The sequence below is a fragment of the Oncorhynchus masou genome, chromosome 9 (assembly GCF_036934945.1).
Source record: "Oncorhynchus masou masou isolate Uvic2021 chromosome 9, UVic_Omas_1.1, whole genome shotgun sequence".
Taxonomy (NCBI): domain Eukaryota; kingdom Metazoa; phylum Chordata; class Actinopteri; order Salmoniformes; family Salmonidae; genus Oncorhynchus; species Oncorhynchus masou.
The window spans coordinates 33442044-33457430 of record NC_088220.1 but is presented as its reverse complement, the minus strand read 5'-3'; the positions used below and the strand labels follow the sequence as shown (position 1 = coordinate 33457430).

The following is a 15387-nucleotide window of genomic DNA, read 5'->3' as shown; positions in this document are numbered from 1 at the left end:
GGTGGGCGGGACACAATAACACACAGTACAACCCACTGCCACACACAGGAAACAAACGAACACAAGCAAAAACACCTAGCTAACAGAGTTTAAATCCTTGGGACAGAATGGAGAGGGTTTGTTCTCAATTTTAGTAGCAGATCCCCCCCCCAAACCCTGTCCACTCTACCAAAGGAGGGAAGTGTGAGAGTTGTCCAAAGAGACAAAAAGTTATATCCTTTAATGAGAACAGACAAGGCCCAGAACCCGCAGAAGAGGCATTATAAAAGCACTCCCAAAATCCCTTCTGTTCTAACTCAGAGGCTAGCTGCAGACTACTGGGTCTCTGGGCAGTTCACACACTTACAGAGAGGAATAGGGAACTGTATTAAATCCGGAGAAAAAAATAAATCTGTTAAAAAGATCAGTTGGCTCCAGATTTCTCAAACGTTCTGTATAAAATACATTTATCCAGGTAAGACTCGTCGAGATCGATGTTACAAGGAGCCCAGGCCAGAAGGCAGCATCACAATCAACCATACAAATCTCCCATGACATGACCCACAAGCTCACCCGTTCTCAAGGGAACATTTTCAGTCGCTCCTGCCACGGCGGCAGTACCGATCTGCCACTGTCGCTTACCGTAGCGTGGCCCTGTCTCTCAGACAGACTCACTGAGGAGAGGTGATCTATGTCTACACTGGGCTGCTGATAGTTTGATCTCCTCTTTCCTTCTCTCTGCCTCGTACACAGTGGCCCCATCGACATATGCGGTTTTCTCTTCCTCAGGAGAATGGCCAGAATGAAGACAGTCATCTCCTTGGCTCCCCTGTCTGTTGCCCCTCTCACCCTGACTCCGGGTCCCGTGGATAATGGCTATTTGATTGAATCGACCACGTGTCGCCATGATGGCTGCATTGTTTTATACTGGCTGTCAGTGGATGGAGAAACACATTAAATTGAGGGTTTCACTGTAGACTGGGGCCAAACCTCTGCCCTGAGGGACAATAGTGTCTGCTTACAGTATGACATCAATCAGCATCCACACAAGTCCCTAGTCATGAGTCAGATACTGCTTGTAATCAACTAAATTGAATAGGGAATGGGTGAGTTGGGGAAATACTGGAGATGCATGTAGTCATTAATCCCTGTTTGTGACATGTGGGTACAGTAGCCTTGTGCTGTAAAGGAAAGATGGGGGTGAAGAGGTGGGGTTTAAAGACTATCAGTAATGTGTAGTAGTGAGGGGCCTGGCTTCCCTAAGGGTTTCTATCATTTCCCATTGGACATTTCTGACTTCATTTGCCTTCACGAAAAACGTAGCAACCCCAACAAAAATGGCCATGAACCATCATCCACATTTACCGTTGCTGCAGGATTATTTTCCTGCTGTAACAAACTGCCTCAAATGATGATCCTACATCTGGGCCTGGCGAGCTCCTGTGTGGTGACATAACTGGAAGGTGTCCGAGAGTGAACTCTGAACAGTCCCCTTTCAAGCAGTTTTTGAAGTCTAGCTGTGAACCAGAGGGATTTTTATTTTGGTACTATTTAACTGGTATAATACATCTCCCTACTCTCCAGTCGTTTGATCTTGGTGATAGGGCACGTAGGATAGTGTTGCTAATAATAGTATGATGCATTGAACACTTGTGGTAGTGAGTTGCATTTACTGAGGAGAACATTTCAGTACAAACGCTGAGGTGATTGGAGCTGGTAGACAGACACACACACACCTCTTTGGTCTTGCCTCACCTTAGGTAACTGGATGTGGCAGCAGGTGCAAATGAGACATTCAAAATAGTGTCTCTGAAAATAAACAAGGCATCATGCACACGCAACAAAACCACAGACATGCATAGGGACTTGGCTCACATCGTCCCCGGAAGAAATGTATCTGTCAAGGTATGGCTAAAAATCACAATGACCCATTCAAGACAGAGGCCTAACTCAAGGCTTCTTTAAAAAAAGAATCACTCCCTTCCTACGTACTATTTTCCACTCCCGGTCCTTTTCCTGCTAGCCGCCGTCTAAACACCCTTGGCTGGGCTGTGCTGTGTCCTCATGGGTGTACTGTGTGCTCACACACACACACACCTGTGTCCTGTCTGATGTCAGTGGGCTGGAGGAACATTACCCAACGGGCGTGTGATGAGATTAAAGAGATACAGCGATTGGTACGGTGCTCTGCTCCCATGCCATACCTCACTGTCTGACGGGCCTGATGGGAGGGGACTGGCTTCTCCTGTAGACCTACGGTTCTGACCAGAGCAAGAGCTCACCTTACAACAGTACTACTCGTGTACCTCTGCTGCATTCTCCCAGGGAGATGAGAACCAATGGTTACACTTCCTCACTGTTCTGCTCTTTCAGTCATGAAATAGTTCTGACCATCTAACACCTGGAATAGTCTCCTTTCAAAGCCTTGATGTATTGATGTTTCCTGTTGATCAAATATAGAGGTACACCTCCCCCTAGTGGTTTAATTACATACTACAGTACACATGCACAACAATTTATTTTATTTGTATTATTATTATTATGAATGAACAAATACAAACAGAAATATACAAACAATAGTACATAAACCTAACAGACGGGTATTACATATCAAGCTTTATTTTCAATTTGTTAAATACTTTTATGGTGCGTATTGCTTTTACATTTACTGATCATTTCAAAAATAATATTTACATTCTATCTTAAATAATGTGAAGAGGGCTTTGTTCTCTGCCCACTTCATTTTATGGATAAAGAATCTTCCATGAAAGATAAACAAATTAACAATGAAAGTTAAGTCAGGGTCCATATCATTTGGATATGGATATCAAAATAAAACATAATGTCACATAATGTCATATTCTAATTCACTCCAAAATCTTCTGACATAATAAATGGTCAAGAGTTTCTGGGTCACAGCCACAAAATACACATTTGAATCCTACAGACGAAGAACCATATATGTGACAATTTTTCCATTTTAAGATAATCAGTTATTTGTATTTATTATATTATTATATATTTTTAAGATCGATCACAAGCAGGAAGAGAATGACCAGAGACCATGAACATCTGCTTAACGTGGGTAAAGTAACCCATAGAGACGAGCATCGACATCAGATTGAGCATCCACCAGTTGTTATTCTGCCCACAGCATCTGTCACTGAAGATGATCAACTCTGGTTTGGTGAGTGGCGTGAGTTTTGTCTTCACCCACTTCAATATGCAGCCTGCCATCTCAATGGACCCTGGGTGTGCAATCCCTGTAGGATACAGTGTAACGTTACATATAACTAGCTAGCTACTGTAGCCATGTCGAATCATTCGGTGGATGGAGAAAAAGTAGCTAGCTATGTTTCTTCTTTAATCCAGCAATAACATTTGTAACGAAAATGTATAAATTAGTAGCCAACGAACTTGAGCTAATATGTTTTCTCTATCTTTACAAATGAGACAACCCAGAACATACATGTTAGTTACTGTACTGTATAGCTAGCTGGCTTGATTGTTTGATATACGGTTCATCCACATACCTCTTTTGGACAGCTTTTCCCAGTTTTTACTTGACCCTTGTGATTTGTATAGGGGTTTTCCCGCATCCCGTTAAGATCTTCCTTTGCCTGTCTTTCCATTCTTTTAGTTTTGTCTCACGTTTCTTTCCCACATTTCGGCGATTTTCATCAGCAACCGAAAAGTTGTGCGCTTGTCCGTCCATTCTGAGTGGTGCACATAAACGGTTATTCCACGAGAGCCTATCTTTAAATTTAAAATGATTGTTAATTAGCGCGTGGAAAGCTTGTGAAACCGGTTCACTATAGAAAAGGGGTGTCCGATAATGATTTTTCATGTCTATCTCTTTTTTAATTTTTTTTAATGTCACATATATGGTTCTTCGTCTGTAGGATTCATTTGTTATCAATAAATATATTAAATCTGTGTATAATAAAGGTCTATACAGGGCAGATTCTATGAATGAGTTTGTATGATACTTCTTTCACCTTATTAGATATACAATATTTACCAGATAACAACGAAACTTTCAGTTCCAGTTCAATTGTCCTAGTGCTGCATTCCAGTACAGTTTAGCAGAGGGAATAGTAACATATTGACATAGTTTCCTTATATACATGTTATTACATTTATAGTTTAAAATGTCAATTCCTTCTAGTTGTATTGAGGCTACAAAATCCTCAACAGTTGCACTTGGAGTACTGTTATATTCTCCTAAAAGAAGAATAGCACCTTTAGGGACAGTAACAACAATTTGATACTCCTCAGGAGTGAATGTAACATTGTGTGTTCTCATAAATGCTGGATAATCATATAGTTGTCCATCATTATTCAATATAAATGTTTAACCCAAATCATGTTGAATATATAAATATATATTTGAAGTCGGAAGTTCACATACACTTTAGCCTAATACATTTCAACTCAATTTTTTCACAATTCCTGACATTTAATCCTAGTAATAATTCTCTGTCAGGTCAGTTAGGATCACCACTTTATTTTAAGAATGTGAAATGTCAGAATAATAGTAGAGAGAATTATTTACTTCAGCTTTTATTTATTCTATCACAATCCTCAGTTTGTCAGAAGTTTACATACATGCAATTAGTATTTGGTAGCATTGCCTTTCAATTGTTTAACTTGGGTCAAACATTTGGGTAGGCTTCCACAAGCTTCCCACAGTAAGTTGGGTGAATTTTGGCCTATTCCTCCTGACAGAGCTGGTGTAACTGAGTCAGGTTTGTAGGCCTCCTTGCTCGCACTCCTTTTCAGTTCTGCCCACACATTTTCTATAGTTTTGAGGTCAGGGCTTTGTGATGGCCACTCCAATACCTTGACTTTGTTGTCCTTAAGCCATTTTGCCACAACTTTGGAAGTATGCTTGGGGTCATTGTCAATTTCAAGACCCATTTGCGACCAAGCTGTAACTTCCTGACTGATGTCTTGAGATGTTGCTTCAATATATCCACATCATTTCCTCCCTCATGATGCCATCTATCTTGTGAAGTGCACCAGTCCCTCCTGTAGCAAAGCACCCTCACAACATGATGTTGCCACCCCCATGCTTCACAGTTGGGATGGTGGTCTTTGGCTTGCAAGCCTCCCCCTTTTTCCTCCAACATAACGATGGTCATTATGGCCAAATAGTTATATTTTTGTTTCATCAGATCAGAGGACTTTTCTCCAAAAAAGTATGATCTTTGTCCCCATGTGCAGTTGCAGACTGTAGTCTGGCTTTTCAATGGCGGTTTTGGAGCAGTGGCTTCTTCCTTGCTGTGCAGCCTTTCAGGTTATGTCGATATAGGACTTGTTTTACTGTGGATATAGATACCTTTGTACCTGTTTCCACCAGCATCTTCACAAGGTCATTTGCTGTTGTTCTGGGATTGATTTACACTTTTCGCACCAAAGTACGTTCATCTTTAGTAGACAGAAAGCGTCTCCTTCCTGAGCGGTATGACGGCTGCGTGGTCCCATGGTGTTTTTACTTGCATACTATTGTTTGTACAGATGAACGTGGTACCTTCAGGCATTTGGAAATTGCTCCCAAGGATGAACCAGACTTGTTGAGGTCTACATTTTTTTCTGAGGTCTTTGGATTTTTCCATGATGTCAAGCAAAGAGGCACTGAGTTTGAAGGTAGGCCTTGAAATACATCCACAGGTACACCTCTTTCATGGAAGATTCTTTATCCATAAAATGAAGTGGGCAGAGAACAAACCCCTCTTCACATTATGTAAGATAGAATTTAAATTATATAATTATATTTGAAATGATCAGTAAATGTAAAAGCAATACGCACCATAAAATAATTTAACAAATTGAAAATAAATATTGAAATGTAATACCAGTCTGTTAGGTTTATGTACTCTTGTTTGTATATTTCTGGTTTTTTTTGTAATTGTTGTGTTCATAATTTATTTTTATTTTTATAATAATAAAAAAATTAATTGAAGTTAAAATAATAATAATAATACTAATAATTACAATAATAATAAATTAGCAATGCACGTACTTCCTGTTTTGAAAAAAGTAATCGGGCCTGGTCTTTGTGAGGATGAAAACCCAATCACCGTCTAGTATTCGATTCCGGAAACAACGTCAGCCTTCTGTTTACATCGTAGGACGTATTCAGATAAATGTCGATGTATTGAATCCTATTTTTATACACGTTTATACAAATAGAAACATACCTCACAATTTGTTTGATCGCAATGGGCGGTCATGGTGTGATGGCGAACGAGGAATCGTTGGATTACTCGGTGCACGAGGCGTGGAATGAGGCCACCAATGTCTATTTGCTCGTCATTCTGGTTAGCTTCGGACTGCTAATGTATGCAAGAAAGTAAGATGCTCCTTTGTTTTTTTGCGACCGACTGTTAATACATATATAAGTCTTTTGAACTAAATGTGTGTTTAATAACATGTTTTTGATACACTTTGATGTTACAATGCTTCCAACCAGCTAGTGCACATGAATGACAGTTTACCGTTGGGTCTCACTCGCTTTCCTCCTCTTCTCCCCATAAGAAATAAGAGGAAGATCATGAGGATATTCGCTCTGCCCCCCACAGCTGGAGCCACGACCGAACCGAACTTCTATGACAGTCTGCAGAAAGTGAGACTCCGCCAGCAGCTGGAGATGTACTCTCTTGGTGAGTTTGTCAGTCACAGTGATTGCCGGTTCTATGTAGCCTTTTGGGGGCCCTAAGCTAGACGCAAAACATTTTAGTTGCCCCCCCCCCCCCCATGTGCCATGGGGTGAAGAGAAAGATTTGCAATTTTATTACAAATTTCCTGCAATTCTACTCATTTTGCTATCGGGCAGAGATACTTTATTTTGTGGTTTTACAGCAAATTTCCTGCAATTCTTCCTATTTTGCCATGAGGTGGAATGACATTTTTGCCATTTTATAACACATTTTCTGCAATTCCACACATTTTGTAATGACTTAAGCCATGTTAATATGATATTTAAGTGAGAATGACTAACAAAATCAATGGGGACCCAGGGGAGGTCAGGGCCTCCGGGCATGGTATTTGACCATGATTACTAGACATTTAGATACCTGCCTAGACTAACTACCAATCCAAACATTGTTAGCTGACATGGCTAATTAAGTGACTGTCAGTGCCTGACGTATCAAGAGAAAGATGGCTGAACAACCAAGCGACCCCTTATGCCTGGAACGGCACTGGTCTCAGTGCTGTTGCAGAATAATGCGTCAGTCAATGTTAGACTTGTACTCACTTATGATAGAGCTTGAGGTCAAATGCATATTTAACATGGAACAATTCTTCTAGATACATTTTTATATTTCTGTCCATGATTAGGAACTGACCTCAAATCAGTTAATCACTCAAGTCAAATATATTTCTGGTTTATCAAATAGCTCTGTGTCATTCACTAATAAACTCTGAGCTCACACAGCACTTCTAAAATATCTAAATCAATCCCACTGTTTAAATTGGTATAATTCGGACTTCTTTATGCCTTAACAGCGAGGAAGTTTGACCAGCATCAACACCAAGGCCAGAGTGAAAGTGTTCAGCTCTCTATGGAATGAGACTACAACAACAAGGTAGCATGGCCCATCATTGTGCCTGTCTCTCCATCCCTCAGCCTCTTTGTCTTTGCTAAGTCTCATCATTACTACACTCCTGAAGAGGGCATGGGTACCAAGGAGGAAGAAGTCGAGGGTCAAGGAAGGTTTCTGTGATTAAGACGAGTCGAGTCAAATCGTTTGTGTTTGCACAATTGTTGCTGTACGATTTGAAACAAGGACTATAATGGATTTGGATATGAAGAATTACTGGATGTTCCCCCTACAACATCTGTTTTTTTTTTCGTGTTTTTTTTTATTTCTTTTGCCTTTTTTGTGTATTTTATTAGTAATTTGTGTATTTTATTCAATGCCTTATTGGATTATGTGTGGATTTGTCGCCCCATAGTGGTTTTAGGAGAACCTTCATCCAGTGTTCAATATACATTACATTTACATTTAAGTCATTTAGCAGACGCTCTTATCCAGAGCGACTTACAAATTGGTGAATTCACCTTCTGACATCCAGTGGAACAGCCACTTTACAATAGTGCATCTAAATCATTAAGGGGGGGGGGGTGAGAAGGATTACTTATCCTATCCTAGGTATTCCTTGAAGAGGTGGGGTTTCAGGTGTCTCCGGAAGGTGGTGATTGACTCCGCTGTCCTGGCGTCGTGAGGGAGTTTGTTCCACCATTGGGGGGCCAGAGCAGCGAACACACAGCGAATACATCCTGTACAGTGACAATTCAAATATGTCTTAAACTTGTAAAAAAATAAATATATATATATATATTACAACAATAACCATTTCATTTAGCATATCTATTTAAATGTTTGGTTGTCAAGAACTGTTTCATTTCCCAGTTTCTGATCCTCCTATAGATTCCTTATTATGGCACTACTGCTGGGAAAGCTTAAAAGTGTTGAGAGTTGACTTTTACCCAATCCACTTGCTTTTTCTAAAAAGGAAATGAATTGCTATTATTACTCTGCTTCAAAATAAATTAAAAAAACAAGGGACCAATGAAGGAACTTGGAATTGTATTACTTTTTGCTTGCTTTCACCCTCTCCCTCCCTCCCTCCACTTCTTTTTGTAATAATTCATTTAATAGCCCAATTCTCAGAGCAGAAAGTTAGGTCTGGTGCGTGTGTTTTTTGTAGAGCAAGATGGGGTAGGTGTTTGGGAGGCAGTGATTGAGGAAGGTGACATTTTGCATCAGGGGCCTAGCAGAAAAGTTGGGCCTCTAATCCATCAAATAAATAAATAAAACATGAGTCAGAGGAAAGCCGTGGCCCAGAAACACAACACAAAAGAGGCCAAACAAATGTGTGTGGACGTCCTTCGGAGGTAGTGTAATGGAAAAATGATTACTCCTCGCGGCGGCGAAATGGCACACTGATTAAACGCATCAATACATCAACGACCGGAGCGCAGGGCCAGATCCTTACCTATTCTAAACAGGGCTGTGTGTGTGTGTGCGTGTGCATTGAATCTTTGCTTATTCAGTTTTGTCGTGTGCATACCCCTTTGTTGTTGCTGTAACTCTGAGCAGAGACTACTTCTGGATACTCTACTATTGTCCCACTGTAATTAAAAACCTGTGGACTTATTAGTGAAATACAAGCAGCACAGATAAGGTAAATGGTTAGAAATTGGTAATAATATCCCCAACTTCATTTAAATTCAGATGTAATCTATATTTACATATACTACATGACCAAAAGAATGTGGACACCTGCTCATTCCAAAATCATCGCCATTAACATGGAGTTGGTCCCCCCCCCCCCTTTGCTGCTACAACAGCCTCCACTCTTCTGGGGAGGCTTTCCACTAGATGTTGGAATATTGCTGCGTGGACTTGCTTTCAGTCAGCCACAAGGGCATTAGTGAGGTCGGGCACTGATGTTGGGAAATTAAGCCCGCATTCCCATTCTACCAAAAAGTGTTCTCGACAAGCCTTTTCTGTATGGACCTAGCTTTGTGCACGCGGGCATTCTCATGCTGAAACAGGAAATGGCCTTTCCCAAACTGTTGCCACAATGTTGGAAGCACAGAATCATCTAGAAAGTCATTGTATGCCGTCGCAGTAAGATTTCCCACTAAAACTAAGGGGCCTAGCCCAAATCAAGAAAAACAGCCCAGACCATTACTCGTCCTCCACCAAACTTTACAGTTGGCACTATGCATTCGGACAGGTAGCATTCTCCTGGCATCCTCCAAACCCAGATTAATCTGTCGGCCTGCCAGATGGTGAAGCGTAATTCATCATTTCAGAGAAGGTGTTTCCACTGCTCCAAAGTCCAATGGCGGCGAGCTTTACACCACTCCAGCAGGTGCTTGGCATTGCGTATGGTGATCTTGGGCTTGTGTGAGGCTGCTCAGCCATGGAAACCCATTTCATGAATCCCAACGAACAGTTATTGTGCTGATGTTGCTTCCAGAGGCAGTTTAGAACTTGGTAGGGAGTGTTGCAACCGAGGACAGGCAATTTTTATGCGCTACCTGCTTCAGCACTCAGCAGTCCCGTTCTGTCAGCTTGTGTGGCCTACCACTTCATGGCTAAGCCGTTCTTGCTCCTAGATGTTTCCACTTCACAATAACAGCACTTACAGTTGACCGGGGCAGCTCTAGCAGGCCACGAATGTACTTGTTGGAAAGGTGGCATCCTATGTCGGTGCCACGTTGAAAGTCACTGAACCAGTAAGGCCATTCTACTGCCAATATTTGTCTATGGAGATTGAATAGCTGTGCATATTTTATACACCAGTCGGCAGCAGGTGTGGCTGAAATATCCGAATCCACTCATTTGAAGGGGTGTCCACGTACTTTTGTATATATAGTGTATTTATATCAACATCGGTGTCCATTTTAAATGAGAATAAGTGAGTTGACAGTCATTGGGCAAATATGGGAGTATGGTCTTGCAGTTATTAAATCCATGTCCCCGCCTCACCGGTATCAACAGAGAGATAATCCATGCCCATGAGTCATCTGCTGTATTATCATGAGCCGTAAGGTACAAACCCCAAATGCCACCTAGCCTATAGTATTAGGCTAGTACCAAAAAAAGATTATATCATGTGAACAAGTGTGTTAATGAGATAATGAGCCATTGTACATGTGCTTTTCTAATTAATCTGCTGATGTAATCAATCAGTTTCTCATTACCAGAGGTTTAATATTTAACCAGTACTATCCCATTGAGAAACATTATTCACGGCAAACATTAATCAATAGCTAATCTGGAGTTAATTGCTTAATTACCAAATGGACTAATGAGGTCGTTAGTGGGAGAGGTCTAAATGAACCGCTCAGAATCTTCACTTCATTCTGAGAATGAAAGGGTTCAAGAGGAGTGGACTAACGATACCAGGACCAAGGTGTTCCATCCACACCGCTCTTTAAAACGTCACCTTATTAAATTCACTTCTTCTTTCTCCTCTGTGAAGGAAAGCGGGTAGGGTTGTAATCCTTGACATTCAGCAAAGTATGATAGAGTGATAGAAAAGAGAGTGGTTTACCTGCATGTCAGTACACTTGGAGGGTAGCATGTCACCTAGAATGACGGTGTGTGTGCATGCATGTCAACGTATGCATGTGTGCACACATACTGGGCGTTTGTGGCTAGCTAGGTGGTGGAAAAATTAGGCACAGCTCGGTAGTTCTCAATATTGTTTCATAAGGTTTAATTAAAAATAGTTTATCACTGGGTTTGGGATAACACAGCGACTCAATCTCCCAGCAATGAACTGTCTCCAACCATGCAGAAAGCTATTAATAAACACCAGTCTGAAACAGAGCGAGAAAGAGGAGAGGGGTGAGAGAGGAGGGGGAGGAGAAAAGGAGAAGTATTAGGGTATAGAGAGGGTTGGGGATGAGAAGAAGGGACCGAGAGGGAGATGAAACCCAGCTGATAAATGAATGTAATCTCACAGTGAAAAAGTGAAGAGCCACCATGGTTATACATCACCTGGAGAGGCTAATGAAATATGCTATCTGTTTCTGTTAGCCAAAGAGCCCTTCGAGGGATTCTAGTTCATCTCAATGAATTCTCTGTTTCTCCCCCTCTCTGTGCATCATACAGCAAGTGGGAGAATAGTTAGACCTCAATATTTTGCTCTCTCTCTTTCTTTTTCACCTTGCTCCTGCTTCATCCTCCCCTCTCATCTACTTCCTTTTTAAAACATTTCATATATGTGGAGATGTTATGATTAAAGAGAAATAGACAGCACGGTTTGGCCTATTTTAATCTCACCTGACACAGTCTTTATGGTGATGGTTATCATGGTATTGCAGGACAACAGCATATTATACACGAGCTCACATTCTTATTCCACCTCCACAGCAGCCGCCTTGAAAAATACGAGAAAAGTAAACAGCGTCATAATTTAGTTTTTATATAAGAAAAAGTCAGGAACAAATGCAGCTGACCAAAAACTCTGGGTGTTTTGGCTGTATTAGTTTGAAACATTCTCTCTCACAATACAATAAAGATTGGTGGTTCTGGTTTGTTTTGAAAGCAGGAAGTGGGCCAGAGCCTAGGGCGATCACTCTCTCTACCCTCTACATCCGAGAGCCAGTTCAGAGAAAATTACTTTCTTTATTTTCCCTCTTCAAACTGAAAGGGACTTTCAAGACAATCTCTCTCCCAGGGACATGCATTAAATACATGATGTTCCTAGTTTCCCAGGACTTTTGCAATGTACTAGTTCTGAGAAATGTTTGTCGTGAATTGAGATGATCAACTTCGAGCCTTTTCTATGCAACACTAGGAGTAATATGCAAAAACGTATGCCTTGTGCATGCATACACACAAGCCTACATGCACACGCACATTTACACACCACAGGCACCCACACGTGTGACCTGGAGTGGACATAGACAAGAGGATATCTCTTAGAACTGGGGCCGCACTCTTCAACACAGCGGGGACAATCTCTCCTTTCTCGTCTTTATTACTGTAAGGTGATTTATCGTGTAATATAACAAGCCTTAACTTGAGCCCCTTAAAATGTCTCCCATATTAACTGGACATTAACCGTTCGGTCTTCTCCGCTCCTCTCTTCATTAGCCGGAGAAAGCAGACAAGCCAATCAAGCAGCCTTGTCAGCCGCGGGCTGTGATAGGAAGGAGCTTGGTGTTTTATGGGTGGTGTGCATCATATGATGGGTGGTACATGTTATGGTTATTATGCTCTATGGATGGTCTATCAATTAGCTTTATTGAATAAAGGTGATTTATACTGATGTCTGTTATTTTGGGTATTATAGGGTATTATCCTATGACGTGCTGTAAGAGCGTGTTCAATGTTATGGTTATGCCCACAACATGTTTCAGCAACCCGAGTGCCATTATTTGCGTGTCTGATATTTTCCCTGATGTGTAAACAGCCTGAAAACCACATGGAATCTGATCTTTTGACTTCCGATTTACAGTGGGGCAAAAAAGTATGGTGGAAAATAAGTATTTGGTCAATAACAGAAGTTTATCTCAATACTTTGTTATCTACCCTTTGTTGGCAATGACAGAGGTCAAACGTTTTCTGTAAGTCTTCACAAGGTTTTCACACACTGTTGCTGGTATTTTGGCCCATTCCTCCATGCAGATCTCCTTTAGAGCAGTGATGTTTTGGGGCTGTTGCTGGGCAACACGGACTTTCAACTCCCTCCAAAGATTTTCTATGGGGTTGAGATCTGGAGACTGGCTAGGCCAGTCCAGGACCTTGAAATGCTACTTACGAAGCCACTCCTTCGATGCCCGGCGGTGTGTTTGGGATCATTGTCATGCTGAAAGACCCAGCCACGTTTCATCTTCAATGCCCTTGCTGATGGAAGGAGGTTTTCACTCAAAATCTCACGATACATGGCCCCATTCATTCTTTCCTTTACACGGATCAGTCGTCCTGGTCTCTTTGCAGAAAAACAGCCCCAAAGCATGATGTTTCCACCCCCATGCTTCACAGTAGGTATGGTGTTCTTTTGATGCAACTCAGCATTCTTTGTCCTCCAAACACGACGAGTTGAGTTTTTACCAAAAAGTTATATTTTGGTTTCATCTGACCATATGACATTCTCCCAATCTTCTTCTGGGGCATCCAAATGCTCTCTAGCAAACTTCAGACGGGCCTGGACATGTACTGGCTTAAGCAGGGGGACACGTCTGGCACTGCAGGATTTGAATCCCTGGCGGCGTAGTGTGTTACTGATGGTAGGCTTTGTTACTTTGGTCCCAGCTCTCTGCAGGTCATTCACTAGGTCCCCCCCGTGTGGTTCTGGGATTTTTGCTCACCGTTCTTGTGATCATTTTGACCCCATGGGGTGAGATCTTGCGTGGAGCCCCAGATCGAGGGAGATAATCAGTGGTCTTGTATGTCTACCATTTCCTAATAATTGCTCCCACAGTTGATTTCTTCAAACCAAGCTGCTTACCTATTGCAGATTCAGTCTTCCCAGCCTGGTGCAGGTCTACAATTTTGTTTTTGGTGTCCTTTGACAGCTCTTTGGTCTTGGCCATAGTGGAGTTTGGAGTGTGACTGTTTGAGGTTGTGGACAGGTGTCTTTTGATAACAAGTTCAAACAGGTGCCATTAATACAGGTAACGAGTGGAGGACAGAGGAGCCTCTTAAAGAAGAAGTTACAGGTCTGTGAGAGCCAGAAATCTTGCTTGTTTGTAGGTGACCAAATACTTATTTTCCACCATAAATTGCAAATAAATTCATAAAAAATCCTACAATGTGATTTCCTGGATTTTTTCCCCCCCTCATTTTGTCTGTCATAGTTGAAGTGTACCTATGATGAAAATTACAGGCCTCTCTCATCTTTTTAAGTGGGAGAACTTGCACAATTGGTGGCTGACAAAATACTTTTTTGCCCCACGGAATACCACTTCCATATGTTGATCGGAATCCTGATACAAACCCCATCCTCCATATGCGCCATCTGTCTGGTTGCTCAGATCACATTTTTATGCTCTGATGTGATGTATTTTTTTTGGCGTGTTAAGAACAAATTATTATTTACAATGACGGCCTACCTCGGTCAAACCTTCCCCTAACCCGGATGACGCTAGGCCAATTGTGCTCCGCCCTAATGAAATCCCGGGATCCCGATACAGGCCGGGATCAAATTAGGGTCTTTAGTGACACCTCTAGCGATGCAGTGCCTTAGACCGCAGCGCCACTCGGGAGATCGATTGCATCTGTGTGCTACTCATAAACTGTGTTTGAATATCCATACTAATATACTGTATACTACATACTTAATAGTATATAGTATGTAGTATATACTCATTATTTCATTTTAGTATACTGTAAACGAACGGTAACCTTTCATGTAAGCATACTAGCGCTTTGTCTGTCTACTGGAAGTTGATGCTGTTGCTATGCAACCTCTTGCTAGCTTGTTAGCATAATAACTTACTAGCTCGACATTTTATGACTTAGGGTGTGTTCTTAAATTCAATCTGGAGAGCCTGAAGCGTTCAGAGTGTACTCTGGGTGTTTGTAAATTCAGAGCATTGTCAGATTGTCCGTTTGTAAACTCAGAGCATTCTGGGAACTTTTGGCATACTAACTATATCCATACCATGACCAATAAGTATGCTATATTCTCAATTTACATCACAAATAGTATGGTTAGTATGAGTATTCGAACATAGCTATAGAGAATGATAGAGAGTGTACATGCTACCTATTATGGTGTCTATGTAAACACGGGCGGTGCACATGAGGCCATCTCCATTTTGAAGTACTCACAATTGGCTGATCCCTCCTGATGACCTGTTTGGACATGACTCCAACAGTGTCATCAGGAGGGATCAACCGATGGAGTTGCAAGTCCCACCCAGTTGAC

At 41.5% G+C, this 15387-nt stretch overlaps 1 protein-coding gene across 2 annotated transcripts; it reads left to right on the top strand.

The window, feature by feature from the left end:
* The first annotated feature begins 6018 nt into the window (after positions 1-6018).
* On the top strand, positions 6019-8559 carry LOC135545891 (small integral membrane protein 19). 2 transcript variants are annotated; one of them, XM_064973851.1, is made up of 3 exons: positions 6019-6334; positions 6520-6644; positions 7613-8559. In XM_064973851.1, exons 1-3 carry the CDS (start codon positions 6204-6206, stop codon positions 7711-7713), a joined length of 357 nt encoding a protein of 118 aa, XP_064829923.1. In that variant the 5' UTR covers positions 6019-6203; the 3' UTR covers positions 7714-8559. The 2 variants fall into 2 exon arrangements, with proteins under 2 accessions (XP_064829923.1, XP_064829924.1); XM_064973852.1 differs by having other exon boundaries at positions 6029-6334; positions 7492-8559.
* Positions 8560-15387: the final 6828 nt, after the last annotated feature.

Bases quoted from the DNA above. Each gene is read 5' to 3' on its own strand.
- LOC135545891 (XM_064973851.1), top strand. From the start codon at position 6,204: ATGGGCGGTCATGGTGTGATGGCGAACGAGGAATCGTTGGATTACTCG. The intron at 6,335-6,519 runs GTAAGATGCTCC...TCTCCCCATAAG, and splicing joins CTGCTAATGTATGCAAGAAA to AAATAAGAGGAAGATCATGA. The intron at 6,645-7,612 runs GTGAGTTTGTCA...TCCATCCCTCAG, and splicing joins GCTGGAGATGTACTCTCTTG to CCTCTTTGTCTTTGCTAAGT.